General features: G+C 55.8%; 4 protein-coding genes across 4 annotated transcripts; 2 read left to right on the forward strand and 2 right to left on the reverse strand.

Moving 5' to 3' along the window:
- Positions 1–4,410: 4,410 nt before the first annotated feature.
- On the forward strand, positions 4,411–5,292 carry CkaCkLH20_03237 (uncharacterized protein; the record flags this gene model as incomplete). Its single annotated transcript, XM_038885956.1, has 1 exon — positions 4,411–5,292. The coding sequence occupies one exon, from the start codon at positions 4,411–4,413 to the stop codon at positions 5,290–5,292; it is 882 nt and encodes a 293-aa protein (XP_038748465.1).
- Positions 5,293–7,844: 2,552 nt separating this feature from the next.
- Positions 7,845–9,340, reverse strand: CkaCkLH20_03238 (ww domain-containing protein; the record flags this gene model as incomplete). Its single annotated transcript, XM_038885957.1, has 4 exons — positions 7,845–8,137; positions 8,201–8,631; positions 8,694–8,916; positions 9,181–9,340. The coding sequence occupies 4 exons, from the start codon at positions 9,338–9,340 to the stop codon at positions 7,845–7,847; spliced, it is 1,107 nt and encodes a 368-aa protein (XP_038748466.1).
- Positions 9,341–12,505: 3,165 nt separating this feature from the next.
- Positions 12,506–12,948, forward strand: CkaCkLH20_03239 (uncharacterized protein; the record flags this gene model as incomplete). The annotated part of the gene is made up of 4 exons (XM_038885958.1): positions 12,506–12,534; positions 12,602–12,674; positions 12,734–12,810; positions 12,870–12,948. The coding sequence occupies 4 exons, from the start codon at positions 12,506–12,508 to the stop codon at positions 12,946–12,948; spliced, it is 258 nt and encodes an 85-aa protein (XP_038748467.1).
- A 915-nt stretch (positions 12,949–13,863) lies between these two features.
- On the reverse strand, positions 13,864–14,981 carry CkaCkLH20_03240 (calmodulin; the record flags this gene model as incomplete). Its single annotated transcript, XM_038885959.1, has 5 exons — positions 13,864–14,225; positions 14,330–14,455; positions 14,581–14,596; positions 14,709–14,768; positions 14,889–14,981. 5 exons carry the CDS (start codon positions 14,979–14,981, stop codon positions 13,864–13,866), a joined length of 657 nt encoding a protein of 218 aa, XP_038748468.1.
- Positions 14,982–15,701: the final 720 nt, after the last annotated feature.

The following is a 15,701-nucleotide window of genomic DNA, read 5'->3' on the forward strand; positions in this document are numbered from 1 at the left end:
TGATATTTGAGAACTAGCAGACGTCGTGCAGTGTTGCCTCTCATATTGTCTGGGCCTTTACTCCGCGATCTGTCGTTGGAGATTACCTAAATGCGACTGACCCCCAATGAAACATCTCCTTGATGCATGCATTCCAGGTACACTGGCATTTGGCCTGATGCAGAGATGACCTCTCGCAGAAACACGTGTTGGCGTATTCATAAAACGGCACTCGTATCGATACTGCATTCGAAGCACTTTCTAGAAGAAGTCCCGACTATTCTGTCACGAATAGCGTGTGAGTCACTGCGCATTACGAGACCATGGTAGCTCATTTGTCCGACAGACTGGTCTGGGATTAGCGAAGGGAACGTCATAGAACGAACTCACCCACGCCTCGGAGGAAACGGACCGCGCACGATTAGAAATCCGTAGTCACAGGTTCAAATAAGGATACTACACCTGGCATATTTGACTTCAGGTGGAATACGAGGCATGGCAGGATCTGTGCCAGCTGCCCCAGGTCAAATTAGATGAGAACCATACCGCGATAGACTTCTCTTCGAATTTCTCTGCAAGAATCGCCAAGTCGCCGATGACGACGTTCGAGAAAGCAGGCGAGGCAATCGAACAGTCTGCCAACATGGCACGTCGTCGACCGACTTACACGCAGCTCCCCCCGGACGCCTCATCAAACTTACCTGGTTGCTATGACGACTGAGGTGGATGAAGCGACATCAGATAAATCAGGAAACCGGAAGAAGAGCCCGGAAAAGGCGCGAGAACACAGAGAAGAACCCCTGGGGAGAGAGCCCATCTTGGGCCATGCCATGCCCTTGCCCGCCACCGTGGCACCGCCTTTCGTCGGGCCCCCGGTCCCGCAGGTCTAGAAGCGCACAAAAGCCCTGACGTGGACTCGCAGACGTCGTGTGCGTGGAAGTGGATTGTCGAGGAACAGGTCAGAAGTCCACGTCGGCGCCGCGAGTGACGACGTTGGATAAGACGGACGGGTACGTATCAAGCGAGAGGCAGGGCAGGGATCAAGGTTGGGAGACCCACAACCCGTACCGGCACTGTGTCTGGGTTGAAACGGTCTGAGGTTGGATGGACCAATGAGACGAGATCTCTGCAGCACGGTCGTCTCTGATTCGTCAATTGATTCCTGCACGCAATTAAACGCGAGACGCGTGCGGGAGACGCGTCTAGACGCGCGAAGCTCGCGGACCGCGACGACATGTCAAGTTTTGGCAGTCTTGACGACCGCCCACCTCGTTGAAGGATGACTTGTTTGACGACGTTTGCCCTCATGCTCTCGTCTCCGTGGCGACTGGCGGCAATCGCGGGTCGTATCGTTGTCGTCACCTTGGCTCACCTGGCTGCTGACCGGCTGCTCACCTCTTGTGCGCCAGAAGTTCGTGTTGCTGCTGATTTGGATTTCCCTCTCTCGGCCTCCGTCGCTGATCGCATACCCTGCGTTGCGGCGTTTTCGACTATCGATGTTCGTCAGACAAAAGACAAGTCGACTTGCCCACATCCTATTTCTGAAATTCGCTTAGCAAAAAGAGTGTCCCGGTGCCCGACTCACTCCACAGATGGGGCCCTCGTGGTCTCCTCCCCCCTCGAGAAAGTGGAAGCAGCGCGGGGGGGCTGAGCGATCGAATACCCACGTTTCTGATGCAAGCCATTAAACAGAAGCCCCTCTTTGGAAAGCCAGGGCGCCTGTTTGTACTGCGGAGCACGTATTGTTCCTGATACGATATCGGCCTCGCGGGCAGCCATGGCCTTTCTTTGTCACAACAACGTGCCATTGACACCACTACCCACATGTTCTTCAGAAACGTCCCCGTGGCCACCTTTATGGCTGGCCACCTCGCGCCCAAAAGGGTGTCATGAGGGCGTTTGGCAGAAGAGATTAGATTAGAAACGCATTGGGCGGACGTTTCGGGAGCTGTCAACCGACTTGATGGGTGGTCAGGAGCACCGTGAGTCATGCGTCATGGTTGTCCGGGAGGGAGGGTCGAGGTCAGGAGTTACGAAACACTCCCTTCCAGTAGCACACAGGAAAACAAGCTCCCAAATGGCACCGGCCTGCTTCTCTTAATAATCGGCTCTAAAGAAGGGGGAGGGAGCAAGCCGAGAGGGTGGTGGTGTACGAAATCCATGAACTATGATGTCGTTCGGGGGCTGATCGGAATATGTCGCGCGAGGCAGGAAAACCTGGCCAGAGGATTCGCTTAGCCAGCCGGCCCGTTGGGATCTGGATCGAGGACGACGCGTGCGATAAGCCAATAAAGCAGGCAGGCAGCTGGCCTGATACAGACCAGATCCCTTTGTGCAGTTCTGAAGCGTCTTGGGGGTGGGAGACCGAGCTGTTTGGAAACGCAACATCATGAAGTCTAAATGGATGTGGTGGTGGCACGGCATGAGGAGCACGTTTTCCCTTCGTGGCCCGGCTTTGCAGGCGGCTTGAATGGGACATTTAGAGTGTAAATCCGCCGTCCGAATTCGCCGAGAGAACCACTGTGCCTGTTTGTCAGTTGCAGTTCTACTCACATCGCCATCTGCGAAGAGACCTTTCGGGCACTGCGGTTGCTAGATTCAGATGAGGCGGGAGGGAGACTGATTGACAAGAAGCAATTTGCAGGCCCGAATCAGAGGGGAATTGGTCCATTGTCAAGAGACAATGAACGCCTTTACAGTGAGAACCTGACTCAAGCCAGACTTGATGAGACCTTCGACTACATAGTACAAGATGGTGTCGTCTGTGTGTCCTCCGTGCCAGAATTGACAGAAGGGAGGGATCGAGCCGCACCTCTGGCGTCTGTCTGAGCGGAGGTCGAACCCCAGCGGATGTCAGTCACCAGCAGTGATAGCCAAGCTGGGGAAGACGCGAGCAGCCACATTGGATAGCGATAGTGGGATAGAGACGAGGAGATAAAGGCAGGGTCGAGATGATGCCCGTGAGAGTCGTGTGTCTTACATTTCTTGCAGGTCTTCTCGGCCGGAGAGCCCAGGGAGATGGGATCGTAGGCGATGGTCCAAAGGTGTAATTGGGTAAGGCCGCGCGAGATGAAGGCAAGACAGGAAAGATGAGGCCTATTCAAGAGCGCCGCCTTGCATGAACGGGAGGAGAGACAGAGAAAGGGACGCGGAGTAGGAGAAAGAAGCAAGGAGTCGGAGCCGTCAAAGTTGCGCAAGAACGAGAGCAGAGAAGGAGAAAGAGGGCAAAAGTCGAGCAAAGGGGTGGTTTGTTCGTAGGTTCTCGCTCTTCCGAGACGGCCCTTGCAGATGGGGACGAGGATGCAGGCCCGACGAGAAGAGGGGCTACTGCAGGTTAGCGAGAAGGAGGAAGAAGAAGAGGAGGAGGAGGGGGCGGGCGATGAATGAGAAGAAGCAAACAAGCCGTCCCAGACTCGAGGTATTCGTACTCTGTACAGCCGGAGGGAAGGGAATTGAGACATGAAAGTCGAGAGGTCGTACTGCGTAGCTGTTGGCGTGGTGCCCCAGCCATGCCCGCGATCGAGTCTACTTTGCGACTACTCGTGCTGGTGTCTCTCAATCCATTATGCGGGCTGTTTCGGGGACTTCCATGATCATCCACACCTCTTCTCAGGTACCATTTCTAGACCCTTCACCTGATGGCCCTTGTATTCGTAGGTGTGTATTCGTACCAGCCTTCGTTGACTAAGCCAGATAGGTACGGGACGCTGTAAGTGAAAGTAAAAGTGAAAGTAAAAGTGAAAGTGACGGAAGGGACGGTCGAAAAAAGCTCGGACTCTCTCCTTCCCACATCCATTAAAATCCCTGCCGGAAAAGATACGTATCGTGTGCCCCATACAGTGACGGGGCAAGCGCGATGGCGCTGTTTCCCAGAACCGCAAGCACTGTGCACCCACCCCAAAGATGCAGTTTGCGCTGGACACACAGCGACCACCTGGAAGGGGGCCTTGTCAGGTGGACCCACCGCACACACCACAGCACACTGCACCAGCTTTTCCCACGCCGGGCATCATATTAGTTCCTCCCCCCATTAATCCTCCGCTTCTGCCGCTATCCAGGTCCGTCCCAGCCAACCTTCCCTTCTTCACCCACCGCCTCCCGCCCGAAACTCTCACACCGACACGCACAAAACACCATCTCATTATTGCCCTTGAGCATTCCTAAGAGCGCCCGGAAAACAAATACTCCAGACAACCCGCATCACCATCTCATCAAGTCCCTCGATTCAATATTCCTGCCCTTGATACCTACCTATCGCCTTCGCCCTCTCCACCACCACCCGGCGCATTCCAACCCTCGCCCTTGCCCAGTCGCAAAGTCGCGCATCAGAACGTACAGAGAACACCAGCCTGTCGCAAACCCTCACCGACATCCAACACCCGCAAACCAAACAACTCGCAACAAGCGCATCCATCTCGACACTTCGCCAACATGCTCATGCCCTCCGCCCTCTCCTGCGACACGTCGCAGCCTCCCCTCACCCGCCTCCAAGCCGCCATGTTCGCCTCTCCTCCAGCCAGCCCTCCCTCCCTCTCCCATCAGGGCGGCTTCGGCAACATCTTCGACACCTGCCGCTCCCTTCAAGCCCTCCTCACTACTCCCCAACACCATCAAAACCAATACGCGACCCAGCAGCCCTCGCCGCCGTCGCATCACCAACTCCCTTCTCCCCCCCTCGCCCATGCGCCGCCACCTCTCAAGCTTCGTCTGCGCCCGCGCGCTAAGGTCTCCGCCGATGGCATCAACAACGAAAACCTTCCTCGCAGGCGCATTGCCAAGCGCGCGCCGCCACGCGGGGTGAACAAGCGCCGACGCGCATCCGACGATGACATGGGCCGCGACGACGACGCCTTCATGACGGACTCAGACGTCGACAGCGACCTCGAGAGTGCGTCGCAACAACAACAAGAACAGCAACAACTACCCCCCTCGACACCCAAGCGCGCGCGCATCGCGCCAGAGGCTCTCCCTCTCGGCCTCGAACGTTCCGACTTCCACACATTACACCTCCTCAACGGCGGCGCTTCGTCACAAGAGCACAGCGACAGCCACACAACAGAAGAGCAGGGCTCAAACGTCGAGATCGAGGCCGATGGCGAGCCGTGGAGCGCAGAGGACGACAGGATACTAGTGGAGCTTGTCCTCGAGAAGCTCAAGCTCAGCAAGTCGGAGTGGCAGGACTGCGCGCGCAGTCTGGGCAAGGACAAGAACTGTCTCTCGCGGAGGTGGAAGAGCCTCATGCTTCAAGGCGAGGTCGGTCTCAAGAACCGGAGGAGTAGCCGCAGGACCAAGATCCACGGCACTTGGCGGTAGATCTACCGCCGTTCATTCATTTCTGCTTTCATTTGTTTCAGCATGTAATCTTTTGGCATTTACTGTATGGACCGGATCAGACTTCGAATCTGCCATCACGGCTAGGCATGTTTTGGGATAGCCCATCGGTGGCTGGCGCACTACACTGTTTTTTTGGGTAAACGGGATACGCGTTCGATCTCGGGCTACGGCTTAGCTCTAGAGTTACTGCTTTGTTTGCGCGCAAGTCCCAACGTCTTCCAAGCCATCTAGAAGCTTGACAAGAGAACAAATACATCAAAAAAGTTCAAACATGACCTCACAAATGACCCCCCAGTATGGCTTATGTGACATCAAACGTTGTTTCCAACCCGCAAAGTCATGTTCCCGCATCGCGCTTCCAGACCGACGACATAGTAGTGGCATGCAGTTTGAGGCTCCCTGATCGAATTGACTTTTGGTCCCGTCGTCGCAGCTGTCAAGAACGCGTGCGACCGCCACCGGGCCGCTCAGACTCGCGACCATGGAACAGACCTTTTCCCACCACCACCACCACCCATCAGACGAGACCGACCGTTGCCGTCGCGCGAGACCTGTCAAACCCAGCCATCCGGACACCGGCCACCACCAGACGCGCCGAGGGTAGGCTGGCTTTCCGTCTGTCTGTGGTTTCCCGAGGTCGGGGTCGGGGGGGACCCAACCACCTTTGCGCGCGCCGGCCGTGGGAAGAAGGCTGGGTGGACGAACCGGACGGGTGTATCCATTCTGACTTGCAGGGAGCCCACTACGGATACAGATAGGTATCCCGCGATGAGATGGGGGTGGTGGGAAAAAAGGCACGGACTACGGATACGGGCAGAAATGTTGCGCATATTTGGGAGCGTTGCCTCATATCGACCCCAGCTTTTTGGGGGGTGGGGGGTTGAGTGAGGGTTTCCCAGCCTCTTTTTTTGGGTGGTTCGAGGAGCCGTCGAACATCCAAACCAAACATCCACATGGTGTTTTTGGGCAAACGATGGACTGATTAGCAGCACAGTATCCGACGCTTTCTATCCAAGATCCAAATCGTTTGGACTGTCCTTAGAACAACCAACCTTCCACCGGAGGAAAGTCAATCACCACTCTCCCTCCCTCAGCCAAGAGAAACGCACAAACCATCGCGGGAAGCAAGGGATGGCTGGGGACGATACCTTCAAGCAAATCAATTGGGAATGGTCCTGTACCCGTACCTGCGCGCGCTGAAACAAAATCGTGGGGCTGGTTCAGGTACGGATCGGTGCCCTGCCCTGCCTGCCCTGCCTGCCCTGGGCTTCTCTCGTTCGAAACGGAGGGACATGAACTCTCTGGGGGGGGGAGGGGGCCCAGGTCGGCCAGCTGAAAGACGTCCCGCCTATCACTGTCGTCGGGTGCCTGAAGCGATGGAAATGGGGGTGCTCACCTGAGTCGCTGGATGCCTACCGGGCTGGACCTGGTGTGTGTGTGGGCGGGTGAGCGATCGCTGGGAGCCGAATCGAAATCGGCGGGCGGGCGGGAAGATACGCAGGCTGGACAGGCAATGCCCTTGTCGGATCTGGTGTAAGTGAACCGAGTGCAGTGTCTGTCTCTCGTCAACCTCAACTTCGTGGTAAATCTCACCCAGTCTACTACCTACCCATCAGCCTCGGCAACACTCTCCGTCGCCAGCACGGCCGTAAACTTTTTCTTGCATCTCTCCTCGAACTTTTCTTCTTCTTTTCCACTTCCTCGGCTGGGTGAGCCGCGATGATTTCCACCTGGGTTTGGGTTGTCTTTCAGATCCTGGGGAGATCCGTCGGGAAAATCCACGCATCATGTAATGTACGATCGTGTCCCGCTTTTTGGATGACCTCGGGCACTAGGAGGAGGGAGAAGAAGCAATTTTTGGGAGGGGAGCGGATGGCCTTTACGTCCATACGCCCTCGGCCAGGCAAATCAGCTGCGCCGCCCTGCCTGTCTGAGATGCAAACTGGACCTATCCGGTCGATGATCCAAGGGATGACCGAGACACTGTTGCAAGAAGCTGGAACATGAATTCCAATTACATGTTCCTATCCCTGTGGCCAGAGAGTGGCCCTCTTATCGTTTTGTCTCTGTCATAGGCGTCACGAATCGAAGGTTACAAATAGGTAGAAGATGAGAATGAGTGTCGTGTGAGTGGCTACCGATGGCCTCGCCCGATGTCGTATTGCTCCTTCCCGCTGTCAAAGAAGTAGGCGCAAGACGGAGCTGTCTCTCGTGGATAATCTCCCCGCCCACACCATTGCAGTCTATCGACGATTTTGGGGGTCATCTCAATGTCTCACAAGATCAAAAGGCCGAGGGTTTGTTTAACTAGCAGGACCTGAACATGTCCTTGCATCTGAAATTCCGAGGGCTATGGAGGTCGCAAGCAAAAGGTAGAGACAGTCCCGATACCACCAGGCCGTTTATCCTCTGATGCCATCCCAAATGCCACGCAATGCTGAGCAATCATTTCTCGTCATGTCGTCATAGCAAACCGCAGTCCACTTGTCCTCCGACTGCGTAAACACTCAAAGCCAAAGCCGTTGATTTGTCTAGTCATCGTACGCCTCCTCGTACGCCTCCTCGTACTCCTCGCGGGCCTCCTCGAGAGCCTCGTGGTCGCTACTGCTGGCGTCAGAGTCGGCGGCAGCGGCGAGAGCCTCCTCGTACTCCTCACGGGCCTCCTGGACATCCTCGCGATCGCTTGACGAGACGGAGTTGCCGTCGGCGTCAGTGGGAGGGAGGACGGCAGGGGGAGCGCTGGGGTCAGAGTAGGGGTCCTGGTAGCCGCCGTAGGACTGCTGCTGCTGAGCGGCGGCAGCCTTGTGCTCGTCGTCAGAGTCGTCTACAAACTCACGTTAGCACACACGTCCACATCTTAAGCTACGTTTGATAAAAAGTAACATACCCAAGGCGTTAGCGATCAAGGCACCACCGACAGCACCGACTGCGAGACCACCGGCAGCACCGAGAAGCATGCCGCTGCTGGAGCTCTTCTTCTTCTCCTTATCAGCACCGTAGGGGTTCTGACCCTGCTGCTGCTGGGCGTAGGGGTCACCACCGCCATAGCCAGGAGCACCTCCGTACGGGGCACCGCCATAGCCGGGAGCAGGAGAGCCGCCGTAGCCGCCGGGAGCTCCACCGTAGGGAGCACCACCGTAGCCGGGGGCGGGGGAGCCGTAGCCGCCGTGGCCCTGGTCACCTCCGAATCCTCTAGTGTCGGAGGGAGGGACGGGAGGGGCGCCGTAGCTGGGAGTGCCGACGGGGCCGGTGGGGGGAGAAGGGTGCTCCCACTGAGAGCGGCCGGAGCTCTGGTCAACGTAGAACCATCTCTGGTAGCTGCAAGGAAGGTCAGCAGGATGATCGGGTATGAGGGGGGCCGGGACGGGTGCTCGGCTTACTTGGTGTCCCACTGGCAGAGCCAACCTTGGGAGACGGAAGGAGCGGCCATCGGGGGCGCGGCGGACTGGGGAGCCGGAGGAGTGGGCTGGCCGTAACTCTGTTGGCCGTAGCTGGGCTGGCCGCCGTAACCGGGTTGAGGCTGTGCCTGCGAGGGGTAAGGGTAGTTGGAGGGAGGAGCGCCGTACTGCTGCTGCTGCGGGTGATCACCGAAGCTGCGGGAGCCTGGTAAAAGAGCACGAGTCAGTAAGCTTATCACAACGACGACGATAGACGGAGGAGATGTTGCAGACTTTAGGATGAGGGGATTTTTGGTAAGACTTGAGGATGAGAAGCCAAAGGTGAAAAGAAGAAGAACAGAGGAGAGGTACATATGCTGAAATAGGTAGGCATGGAAAATTCTGGGGGCTTTGTATTTCTTCCCCTCGTCTTGCAGGGTAAGGTAGGAGGGAAAGTCAAGGTGACACGAGGGGAGGAGATTTGACTTACCGGTCTGCTCTTGGTGAGGCTGCTGCTGGTACTGCTGCTGTTGCTGTTGCTGCTGCGGCTGCTGCTGAGAGTAGTCGTCCTTCTTCTCGGCAGGCTTGTCGTCAGAGAAGGAGGTCTTGAGCTCCTCGAACTCCTTTGTGAGCTTCTTGAAGAAAGACATGGTTCTTTCCTTGGTCGTGCTTGGACCGGTTATGTCGGTTCAGTAAGGCGAGGGGAGGGGAGGTGATGGGGATACGGGAGTTTGCGAGTGGTGACTGGTGTAGGACGGATGAGGCGGCAGAGGCCGAGAAGATCGAGGGGCAGCTGTCGCTTCGTAAGCCTTTTCTGCAGTTTTTATGGGCGGTGAAGGCAAGAAGAGGAGATGTGTCGGGAACACGTCAAAAGGCAGGAGGGGAGCGGGCGGTTACCTGTGATGCGTTGACAGCTCGTTGGTCCACGCGATGTTCGTCAAAACTCTTGGCCCTTCTTGTACTGCGGTAGGCGTGGAGGGCGAGAGGGCGCCAGGTGGACTCTCGCAGATGTGTGGAGGAGAGCGATGGGTTCCCTCCCGGGGCAGATAGCTGGGGATGGGATAGTGCTTGTGAGGTAAGGTAGCGAGGGGAAGCAGCTCAACTCCTCGAATTGTGAGACTGTGAGAAACAGCTCCAAAAGTGAAGTGAGGTGAGGTACAGAAGAATTGTGTACGGGTAAGGGTCCAGGTACGTGGGGAGGCACAGGCACAGGCACACGGTCGGTGATAAGGTAAGGAAGTTGCCTGTCCGCCTCAGGTAGGTAAGGTAGCTTGCAGGAGCTCTCGGGCAGCGCTTGGTGTGCCGTGAAGGGAAAGGAAAACCTCACTTTTGCCGCAAGGCAGTTAGTCACCTACCTAAGGTACCTAGGTTAATGCATGGAAGCGTGACCAGCCGGAGTCGTGCCTGAGATGCAGATTCTATTTTTCGATTCAACGGCAAGGTACCTAGGGGAAGACTCCGATTGTTTGTCACCTGCCTACCTCCACTGGCTGCTCAGGCACGCTTGTACCACGTACCTGAGTCTAATGTAGTCTGTCCCTTTTCCGTATCGCGGTACGATACGGTGAATGTTCGGGCGGGGAGACAGAAGGTGTTTCTACGCTAGTGCTGGTTACCTGTGCCTTATGAAAGGGCCGCAGTGCAGTGAAGCAGGATCATCTGGGACGGCAACTGATTGGCAGTTTCTACCTCCCGTTGCAGCTTTCATTGCGGTAGGGCAGGCGCCGGCAGGGGTTCATGGGGTCCAAACGATGAGAACAGGGGATGGAACCTCACAAGACCGGGGTACGGTAGGTGATCAGGCTGGCCTACCCCCGTGTTCCTGATTCCTGAAGGTTTGGTTTGGACGGTATAGCGTGTGTGTCAGGAGTCAGTTGGAAGTGACTGACTGGGTTCCCGTTGAACATGAGACGTGCTTCACCTTTTGCGAGCCTCATCCTCATCGGGTGCAGGTGAGAATCGTGGAGTCAGTGTCGTCCACCTCAGTCCAGTGAGGTGTCGTCGCCGCACCCGCGCTCCGCCCTGTCCGCCGGTATCCACCCGACCGGTTTAAACCAGGTACGATTTGCCAAGAAAAGCCTAGCTCCTGCCGCTCTTGCTCGCCTTACCCACCAAACTACCTAGCAACAGAGTTTCTACCTTATTACCAGTGGATGCGTCCTATTTCTCTGCGCATATTACCGAGCTAACCCTCTCTGGAAAAATTATCATTCTCGAAGAAATAAAGAAAAAAAAAGTCACCGGCCGCAGCCCGCGGTCCCGTTCGGCATCGGCGTCGGCGTCGGCGTGGCTGACTCTTGTTCACCTACCTTATCCGCACGTCTGTCCTCAAGGTGCTCTGTCATGTCGATGACCATCTTCTGCAGCATGCAGCATCCTTCATCCACGACGAACCGGGTGGGGTGAGGGTGACCTGGCCTGATGATTGTCTGCGTGCGGGCGAAGCAGGAGTGAAAGAAGAAAGAGTCAGATAGACGTGTGCGTGTGATGGATGTGTTGTAGTGTTATGTGGTTGGGTTGTCGTCAGGTTATGAGAGATAAAACAACTTCATACTGAGACTGAACTGAACAGCCGCCTCTGCATCGCCTTCACGAACCAGCTGGGCCAATGGACCCGACGACAAGGGCGCGCCCGTCCCCAGGGGTCTCAGAAGGACCCCCAAAAAAGCCTCCAACGGGCTGGGCAACGGGTCTCAAGAACTCTTTGGCGATCGCCCATTTGCTGCTGGAATGCATGCCGAGCCCAAGAGCTGCAGACAATCTAACGCTTTTCGACCTGTACGCGTACTCCGCCAAGAGCTTCTTGGATGCCGACATATCCACCGCCGCTACCATCTCCAAGGAAATCGCGAACCTCACTTCCCAAAGAGAAGCACAGCAATAACCTCGCCCAGCGCCACACGGCACCGGTATGACCGCTTGATTCCCATGCTGGCCAGTTTCTCTGCATAGCCTCTTTGAATTGCGAACAGAATGCCCTATCAAATACCGTATGCAGATGCGCAATCTTTTACACGCTCTACGTGTATAGTACGCCAAGAGAACTTACACGCATGTACCTTGTCGTCCTTATGACTGACAATCACCATATTCCAAGACGTCTCTCCTGCCGTGACAGCCCGGTATCCCGGCCGGAGCCCCGTGCCCATTTCCTCTCGGCTCTGCCAGCGATCCTCGCGTCCTGACATGTCAATTGGTTCCCTTTCCGGCGTCCTGACTGCAGACCCGCGGACCCGAAGGAGACCCCTTTGGGTGGACAAGACCCTTGAGCCACCCTCATGAACCCAGCTTTGTGCAAGGCGTAGCCAAGTAGCTCCGAGGCATTGCACGATACGGTATGAATTACCGAACGCAGCAGCGCAGGGAAGAGAGTAAGGTAGCAGCAGCAGCAGCAGCAAAGATGGCGTAAAGAAAGAGACGAGCAAGCAACGGGTGAGCGACGCGCCGCAGCACTGCCGCCGACGCCAACGGCTGGGCGCAACGTCGAACCTAAGGCGAAGGCGCGGAAAACGGGGACCAGGGAACCACATTCACCTCGGACGTTCCGTATTACTTACTACTAATAAGCAACGTTTGTTCTTATGCTGTGACTTCTTGTTCCATCCCATAAGGTATTTCCTTCCTGCCTTCCCTCCTTTCCCCTGCATCTCACAACCTCCCGTCTTCATCGTTCTTTCCATTTGCCTGTCTCTTACCCACCCTTCGCTTCTTCCGCGACCGCCTTATTTTTTCCCAAAAAAGATACCAATCGCACTTTGCGACCCTCCTACAACAACAAACCTCAAGTAACCTAATCACCACAAACAACAATCACCATGTCTGGATACCCTCCTCCCGGTCAGCAGTAAGTCTTCATCATCAGCGCGCAACTTCTTCAAGCTTGGAACCTCGAGAAAACTGACATGCGCCAGGCCCTACTACGGCTCTCCTCCCCCTCCTCCCGGCCAGCAGGGCTACGGAATGCCTCCTCCTGGCCAGCAGCCCGTAAGGCTACACTCGATCCTACCTGACGAAGAAGATGTTTTGCTCACAAGATGATTCAGATGTACTATCCTCCCCAGGGCCAGGCTCCCCCTCCCCAGGAGGAGAAGAAGGATGACAAGGGCTGCCTTTACGGCTGGTAAGCAAACACAAGAGACTCGCACCGTCGTCGCGCAACATTCACTAATCATTCAATAGCATCGCCACTCTCTGCTGCTGTTGGCTCTGCGGAGAGACCTGCGAGTGCTGCCTGGAGTGCCTGACCTGCTGCTTCTAATCCACCTAAAACGCCTGTATACCACAACACACGAACACAAGTGCGACAACAAAGATTCCCCCGAATGCGATAACGGCCTTACTACTCTTTGGTTCGGAAACGGATGGACGTATGGTAGATGGATGGACGGGCGAAAGAACCTCGTCGATAGCTTCTTTCGTCCCTCGGGCAAAAACCAATTCGATTATTCTGCGAACCGCATTCATTATCCTCACACTTGGCCTCGGGAACGCGATCGTTTTTCAGCTGCTGCGCCTCGTCAAAAAAATTTCCTCGTGATGGACGGGCGACACTACCCACGCATCGGATCATACTTCTCCTTTTTCGCATTCTCTTACGATTACCCACATGGCGATTGCGTTTCGCATGTTTTATTCCCCTTGTCGATTCTCCAACCGAGTGGACTATCGCGCTTCCGTAGACGGACTCTCCAATTAGCAACGTCTCACTCACCAGCAGTTACCAAACGCTGGGGAACAAATACGAAGAAAAAGTCTGCCAGGTTTTGATATCGTGTAGATTGTGAGAGTATGATTTGTGATACTTGTTTGTGTGTTTGAGTGCTGAGTGTGTGATTGCCGTGATTTTGTCGCCAAGTGATGTGTCTCCTGTAACCACTCGAATACCTCACTGTACCTTTAGAGAAAGGGTATCAAGGCAGCAGTGACTTTTCCCTTCCCCTTCCATCCCGTCGAAACGAAGAAAACAAAAACTTCCCAAAACCGAAATGCTTCCCGAACCGTGTCGCCGCCGCTCACTCGCCAAAAGCTTACTTCTTGCCGTCCTTCGGAGCCATGAGTTGGACGAATTCCTGGTCTGTTTGTTTCGCATGCAGGTCAGCCGCAATCCTCCGAACGATGGGCTAATTTTAGGCAAGGAAATTTGGGTGGGGGCGGGGGTAGGGAATAGCGAGATTCAGTCGGCAGGGCAGCCAGCAGCTGCCGCTGCACACTGGCGCAGTGCATTTTGTGTGGTGTGGTGCAGTGCGGTTGTGCAGAGCAGCGACTGCATCGCCTCTCGAATGGCCGGCTGGTGATGGGGGAGGAGCTCACAATCAATAGAACCGTTTCCGTCCAAGTCGGCATGCCTGATCATCTCCTCAATCTCCTCGTCCGTGGCGCGCTGGCCGAGGGAGAGCAGCACCTGGCGCAGCTCCGACGGCGAGACGGAACCGCTGTTGTCCTTGTCGAACACCTTGAAGGCGGCGACGAGCTCCTTGTTGGTGTCGGTGTCTTTGCTCGAGGGCGCGGGCGCCTCGCTCATGAGCTGGAGGAATTCTGTGAGGCGGGGGTGTCAGTTCACGTTGGTGATCGGCGTTGCAACCGCGCGGGGTGCTTTGTTTGGTTTGGTGTACGACAGCAGCAGATGAGTGGGAGCTTACCGGCGAGGTTGATGTCGCCCTTGCCCTTGGGATCGACTTCCTTCATGAGCTCCTTGACCTCTTCAATGCTGGGGTTCAGTCCCAGGGACTTCATGGCGATCTGAAATTCATCGGCATCGATGCTGTCTGGTGGGCGCACGTGTCAGTGAGCCAGTCGCATGATGCGTATGTGTGTGTTGAGTTTCGGTGGTGGGAGTTTATGTGTTTTGTGAAATCATCGTGAGAATTGGGGCACTGGTGTTGAGACTAACCGGTGTTGTCGCGGTCCTGTTCGTCATCGGCGTCATGTCAGTAAAGCGAGGTTCGTCCCAAGAGCCGGCAGTCATTCATGCGATCGCCGCGGCATCTTAGGCATGGCAGGGTTGTTTTCTGGACGTACCCAAGCGGCAAAGACTGCCTTGTAGTCCTTGACTTGTTCTTCGGAAAGACGAAAGTGCGGCTGTATATGAACATCGGGTCAATGGTCCGTCCATCTTTTGGGTGTCGGCAAGCAGCAGAAGCAGCTGCTGTATCTGACCGGGCGAGAGCAGAGCGAAATGAGGGGCAACCAGAAACGCACCATTTTGAGGGCGGGAGAGAAAGCTTCGTGGGCGACAGGAGGCGATCGTTTGCGGAGGGCGATTAAAGCGGGATTATGCGAGACGGGAGGCAATCGTTCGTCAGACCGTTCGTTTCGTTCGGGTTATCGCTGGGAGGATTATTGTTGTTGTTGACGTGAAGGTGCAGCAGAGACAGGAATGGAGAAAAAAACATGAGGTAAGGACCGGCCAGAGCCCCTCGCGTGGCCTCAGCCTGATTGATTGATTCACTACGGCCTACCTAGCTAGCTACTGCCTACATAACCTACTAGCTACCTTGTCCTGTTTGCCTTGTACGAAATGGCTTGCCGATGTCCGCGCCCCCAGCGCGACTCGAATGAATGGGCTGAGGGGAGACAGAGCTCCAGCCGGACATGGACATGGCAGGGCACAGCTAAAGATAGATGGATTAATAGCTGATGCTGGTTCAGCTGCCTTGGAAAAATGTCCCACTAGGATATCCTGGGGGAGGCTAGCACCGCAACGATGTCGCGAACAGCTGTTTTGAACTTTGAGGGGACCGGGCCTGATAATTTCCACGATGGCTTTTGTTGTCGTCGCATACGTTCTTGACTCTGACAACAACTTGAGTTGCTATCGGTCTCTATTCGCTCGTCGCGGTCTCCCTCCAACTTCCCCCCTCCATTACCCCTCTTGCTGGACTGATCACCGCCAGCATGTGAGGTATGACGCCAGGTCGGCCCTACGACTCTCTAAGAGGACCCTTCGATTGATTACCTTAGCCTAGCGTCTTTGGCTCGTGAGAGTGAGGGTCTTGGCGGCGAGTGCCAATT

The sequence above is a fragment of the Colletotrichum karsti genome, assembly GCF_011947395.1.
Source record: "Colletotrichum karsti strain CkLH20 chromosome Unknown Scaffold8, whole genome shotgun sequence".
NCBI classification, from domain to species: domain Eukaryota; kingdom Fungi; phylum Ascomycota; class Sordariomycetes; order Glomerellales; family Glomerellaceae; genus Colletotrichum; species Colletotrichum karsti.